Source organism: Scheffersomyces xylosifermentans, assembly GCF_036884685.1.
Source record: "Scheffersomyces xylosifermentans strain CBS 12540 chromosome Unknown RJT20scaffold_3, whole genome shotgun sequence".
Taxonomy (NCBI): Eukaryota; Fungi; Ascomycota; class Pichiomycetes; order Serinales; family Debaryomycetaceae; genus Scheffersomyces; species Scheffersomyces xylosifermentans.
The window spans coordinates 88,589-95,133 of NW_027042941.1; the positions used below are offsets into that span (position 1 = coordinate 88,589).

The following is a 6,545-nucleotide window of genomic DNA, read 5'->3' on the forward strand; positions in this document are numbered from 1 at the left end:
ATTGGAGGCATGGTAGTACAGATGTACCTTCCTTAAATTCAAGTAGATATCTCAATACTAAGTTTGGTTGCCTTAAGCAATAGGGGAAGTCGCTTAACGCAAGCGTCGAAACCATGCATAGACTGGATTGAGCAGATGAAGTAGAAGCTCAGCTGGATTTGCCACTTGAATAGTCACAACATCTAGGTGTAGGCGTGAGAGAATGTTAATACTAACAGTGTCTACTTCGGCATTTTAACTACATGTATAGGGTAAATATTGAAAATATAAATGGGCTTGTAATCTAAATACCCATAGGAATGCTAACGAAACGAGAAAAGTCTAACAAGAAATTTGAATGGAGTTCATCGAGAAGTGAAGTAGATGTATTCGTAAATATTTATATCTTTCGACTACCCCCCTAAGAACCCATCAAGTGTATCAAAGATGAACAAAAATCAAACTAAAAATAAGGGCGAAATATAAAATACTTGGTGGAACCAAAGAATTAGAAGACCCCTCATATGATTGAACGGATATAGGGCTACTGGACACCGGCGAAGCGATATTTGATGGTGTTCCAGTACTTAAGATGACATCGGAACCTGTACTAGTCACTGAAGTGGAATCCATCTTAGAATGAGAAATAGGTGCTGAAGAGCTGTTTAATTCAGAAAGAGAACTAGTCTCCTGAGAAGCTCCCGAATGAGAAACAGTAATTTGAGAATCATCTAATTCAGAATGAGAAACCTTCTCTGTAGAGATGGCTGTGGCAACGTAATTTGATGATGTTGAAATTGTAGAGTCGGGGGCAGATTGAACGCCACCTTTACTGAATTCTGAGAGGGGACCTTGGGATACTTCCACTTCAGTAGTCGCAGGACAACTCTCAGTTACGGTTGAAGTAACCATTTCAGTAACAGTTACACAATGCGAACCACCTCTGAAGCAAATAGTCCTTGTTTCTGCAGACGTTAAAGTACTTGTTAACCTGGATATAGAATTCGTAGAAGAAACAGGGGTATTGGCCGACGAGATTGATAAATTTGGTGCTGTTGGAACATATGTATTACTGTGCGCAGATGATTTCTCTGGATTCATCAGTGATGTCGCCGTATGCCACACATTTGTAGCGTCACTAGTAATGATGGCTTCGCTGGAACTTAAGACTGCCGAATTCATACTAAAACTACTAGTATATTCAGATAATTGATCCATAGCACTCGACGAGGAGTTGGTGTACCAGCCACCAGGTGAATAAGTGCTAAACTGATCTGAATTGGTTATAGAGCCCTCTTCAGTTGGCATGGACGTCATTAACTCTGTAGAAGAATACCAACTACCAGTAGAATCAGTAGAAATGATGACAACTCCGGTTTCAGTAGTAAAGGAACCATCAGAGTTAGTAGTTACAACTGTTGTAGTGTATTCAGTTGGTTCCAAACTTATTGTTGAAACTATAGGAATGTTTGAGGAGGACACGGATACGGTTGTGGTGTAATCCGCAGTATTAGCCTCCGAAGAAGAGAAAGCAGAGGTGGATTCGAGTGATGGCAAAGCCGCAGAGGTATTCTCGCTACTGATAGAACCGTCACTAATATTATGCTCATCACTCACTTCAGATGAAGCTGAAACGTTAGATGAAGTGCTGAAATCTGAATATCCTTTGGTTCCAGATGAAAAGTCACTTACAGTACGAATTGCCGAAGGATACGAGTTCTCCGACAATGATCGTGAAGTTGAACCTAATGAATTCAATCCAGACGTCGACGTTTCTTGTTTGGACAAAGCACTGCTAACATCGGTCGTTACAAAAGCAGTATCGGAAGTACTACTCAGAGTAATAGCCTTACTGGATAACACTGACCGAGATTCAGCATTTGAAGGAACCACGGTACTAGACACCGCAGAATTGAATTCAACACGTGAAAAGCTAGAAGAAATTGATGGTGCTAATGAAGATGCAATAGGGCTAGGTTCAACACTTGACGAGGATGCAGAACCAGACTCAACACGCAAAGAATGTGCAGAATTGAATTCAACAGATGAAGATAAAGCAGAACTAGATTCAGCTGATGACGATATAGCAGAACTGGATTCAGCAAATGAAGATGCAGCAGAACTGCATTCGACAGAGGAAGATGCATCAGAACTGGATTCAACAGAAGATGAAGCTGCAGAACTGGACTCAGCTGATGAAGTAGCAGAACTAGATTCAGCAGATGATGAAGCAGCAGAACTGGATTCAACACTTGAAGATGCAGCAGAACTAGATTCTGCAAATAATGAAGTTGCAGAACTAGATTCTGCAGATGAAGATGCAGCTGAACTGGATTCAGCAGATGATGAAGCAGCAGAACTGGATTCAACACTTGAAGATGCAACAGAACTAGATTCAGCAGATGATGAAGCTGCAGAACTGAATTCAGCTGATGAAGATGCAGCTGAACTGGATTCAGCAGATGATGAAGCAGCAGAACTGGATTCAGCAGATGATGAAGCAGCAGAACTGGATTCAGCAGATGATGAAGCAGCAGAACTGGATTCGACAGAGGAAGATGCATCAGAACTGGATTCAACAGAAGATGAAGCTGCAGAACTGGACTCAGCTGATGAAGTAGCAGAACTAGATTCAGCAGATGATGAAGCAGCAGAACTGGATTCAACACTTGAAGATGCAGCAGAACTAGATTCTGCAAATAATGAAGTTGCAGAACTAGATTCTGCAGATGAAGATGCAGCAGAACTGCATTCAGCAGATGATGAAGCAGCAGAACTGGATTCAACACTTGAAGATGCAGCAGAACTAGATTCTGCAAATAATGAAGTTGCAGAACTAGATTCTGCAGATGAAGATGCAGCTGAACTGGATTCAGCAGATGATGAAGCAGCAGAACTGGATTCAACACTTGAAGATGCAACAGAACTAGATTCTGCAGATGATGAAGCAGCAGAACTGGATTCAACACTTGAAGAAGCTGCAGAACTGGATTCAGCAGATGATGAAGCTACAGAACTGGATTCAGCAGATGATGAAGTAGCAGAACTGGATTCAACAGATGATGTAGCAGCAGAACTGGATTCAACACTTGAACAAGCTGCAGAACTGGACTCAGCAGATGATGAAGCAGCAGAACTGGATTCAACACTTGAAGATGCAGCAGAACTAGATTCAGCAGATGATGAAGCAGCAGAACTGGATTCAGCAAATGAAGATGCAGCAGAACTAGATTCAGCAGATGATGAAGCTACAGAACTGGATTCGACACTTGAAGATGCAGCAGAACTAGATTCAGCAGATGATGAAGCTACAGAACTGGATTCGACACTTGAAGAAGCTGCAGAACTGGATTCAGCAGATGATGAAGTAGCAGAACTGGATTCAACAATTGAAGAAGCTGCAGAACTGGATTCAGCAGATGATGAAGTAGCAGAACTGGATTCAACAGATGAAGAAGCTGCAGAACTGGACTCAGCAGAAGATGCAGCAGAACTGGATTCAACACTTGAAGAAGCTGCAGAACTGGACTCAGCAGAAGATGCAGCAGAACTAGATTCTGCTGATGAAGATGCAGCAGAACTGGATTCAGCAGATGATGAAGCAGAACTAGATTCAGCAGATGAAGATGCAGCTGAACTGGATTCAGCAGATGAAGAAGCTACAGAACTGGATTCAACAGATGATGAAGTAGCAGAACTAGATTCAGCAGATGATGAGGCTACAGAACTGGATTCAGCAGATGATGAAGCAGCAGAACTGGATTCAACAGATGATGCAGTAGCAGAACTGGATTCTGCAGATGATGAAGCAGCAGAACTGGATTCAACACTTGAAGAAGCTGCAGAACTGGATTCAGCAGATGATGAAGTAGCAGAACTGGATTCAACATTTGAAGAAGCTGCAGAACTGGATTCAGCAGATGATGAAGTAGCAGAACTGGATTCAACAGATGATGAAGTAGCAGAACTGGATTCTGCAGATGAAGATGCAGCTGAACTGGATTCAGCAGATGATGAAGCAGCAGAACTGGATTCAGCAGATGATGAAGCAGCAGAACTGGATTCAACACTTGAAGATGCAGCAGAACTAGATTCAGCAGATGAAGATGCAGCTGAACTGGATTCAGCAGATGATGAAGCAGCAGAACTGGATTCAACACTTGAAGATGCAGCAGAACTAGATTCAGCAGATGATGAGGCTACAGAACTGGATTCAGCAGATGATGAAGCAGCAGAACTGGATTCAACAGATGATGCAGTAGCAGAACTGGATTCTGCAGATGATGAAGCAGCAGAACTGGATTCAACACTTGAAGATGCAGCAGAACTAGATTCAGCAGATGAAGATGCAGCTGAACTGGATTCAGCAGATGATGAAGCAGCAGAACTGGATTCAACACTTGAAGATGCACCAGAACTAGATTCTGCAAATAATGAAGTTGCAGAACTAGATTCAGCAGATGAAGAAGCTGCAGAACTGGACTCAGCAAAAGATGCAGCAGAACTAGATTCTGCAGATGATGAAGCAGCAGAACTGGATTCTGCAGATGAAGAAGCTGAAGAACTGGATTCAGCAGATGATGAAGCAACAGAACTGGATTCAGCAGATGATGAAGTAGCAGAACTGGATTCAACAGATGATGTAGCAGCAGAACTGGATTCAACACTGGAACAAGCTGCAGAACTGGACTCAGCAGATGATGAAGCAGCAGAACTGGATTCAACACTTGAAGATGCAGCAGAACTAGATTCAGCAGATGATGAAGCAGCAGAACTGGATTCAGCAAATGAAGATGCAGCAGAACTAGATTCAGCAGATGATGAAGCTACAGAACTGGATTCGACACTTGAAGAAGCTGCAGAACTGGATTCAGCAGATGATGAAGTAGCAGAACTGGATTCAACAGATGAAGAAGCTGCAGAATTGGACTCAGCAGAAGATGCAGCAGAACTGGACTCAACACTTGAAGATGCAGCAGAACTAGATTCAGCAGATGAAGAAGCTACAGAACTAGATTCAGCAGATGATGAAGCTATAGAACTGGATTCGACGCTTGAAGATGCAGCAAAACTGCATTCAGCAGATGATGAAGCAGCAGAACTAGATTCAGCAGATGAAGATGCAGCTGAACTGGATTCAGCAGATGAAGAAGCTGCAGAACTGGATTCAGCAGATGAAGATGCAGCTGAACTGGATTCAGCAGATGAAGAAGCTACAGAACTGGATTCAACAGATGATGAAGTAGCAGAACTAGATTCAGCAGATGAAGATGCAGCTGAACTGGATTCAGCAGATGATGAAGCAGCAGAACTGGATTCAACACTTGAAGATGCAGCAGAACTAGATTCAGCAGATGATGAAGCAGCAGAACTAGATTCAGCAGATGAAGATGCAGCTGAACTGGATTCAGCAGATGAAGAAGCTGCAGAACTGGATTCAGCAGATGAAGATGCAGCTGAACTGGATTCAGCAGATGAAGAAGCTACAGAACTGGATTCAACAGATGATGAAGTAGCAGAACTAGATTCAGCAGATGATGAGGCTACAGAACTGGATTCAGCAGATGATGAAGCAGCAGAACTGGATTCAACAGATGATGCAGTAGCAGAACTGGATTCAGCAGATGATGAAGCAGCAAAACTGGATTCAACAGATGATGAAGTAGCAGAACTGGATTCTGCAGATGAAGATGCAGCTGAACTGGATTCAGCAGATGATGAAGTAGCAGAACTGGATTCAACACTTGAAGAAGCTGCAGAACTGGATTCAACACTTGAAGAAGCTGCAGAACTGGACTCAGCAGAAGATTCAGCAGAACTAGATTCAGTAGATGATGAAGCAGCAGAACTGGATTCAACACTTGAAGAAGCTGCAGAACTGGATTCAGCAGATGATGAAGCAGCAAAACTGGATTCAACAGATGATGAAGTAGCAGAACTGGATTCTGCAGATGATGAAGCAGCAGAACTGGATTCAACACTTGAAGATGCAGCAGAACTGGATTCAGCAGATGATGAAGCTACAGAACTGGATTCGACACTTGAAGAAGCTGCAGAACTGGACTCAGCTGATGAAGATGGAGCAGAACTGGATTCAGCAGATGATGAAGCAGCAGAACTGGATTCAACACTTGAAGAAGCTGCAGAACTGGATTCAGCAGATGAAGAAGCAGCAGGACTGGATTCAGCAGAAGATGCAGCAGAACTGGATTCAACACTTGAAGAAGCTGCAGAACTGGACTCAGGAGAAGATGCAGCAGAACTAGATTCTGCAGATGATGAAGCTACAGAACTGGATTCGACACTTGAAGAAGTTGCAGAACTGGATTCAGCAGATGAAGAAGCTGCAGAACTGGATTCAGCAGATGAAGATGCAGCTGAACTCAATTCAGCAGATGATGAAGCAGCAGAACTGGATTCAACACTTGAAGATGCAGCAGAACTAGATTCAGCAGATGAAGAAGCAGCAGAACTGGATTCAACACTTGAAGATGCAGCAGAACTGGATTCAGCAGAAGAAGAAGCTGCAGAACTGTATTCAGCAGATGATGAAGCAGCAGAACTGG

At 43.0% G+C, this 6,545-nt stretch overlaps 1 protein-coding gene across 1 annotated transcript; it reads right to left on the reverse strand. All coding sequences in view use genetic code 12, as the record gives it.

Annotated features, from left to right (window-relative positions):
• Positions 1–286: 286 nt before the first annotated feature.
• On the reverse strand, positions 287–1,859 carry RJT20DRAFT_154214 (uncharacterized protein; the record flags this gene model as incomplete). The annotated part of the gene is made up of 3 exons (XM_064919093.1): positions 287–1,607; positions 1,672–1,774; positions 1,833–1,859. 3 exons carry the CDS (start codon positions 1,857–1,859, stop codon positions 421–423), a joined length of 1,317 nt encoding a protein of 438 aa, XP_064774709.1. The 3' UTR covers positions 287–420.
• Between the last annotated feature and the right edge of the window lie 4,686 nt (positions 1,860–6,545).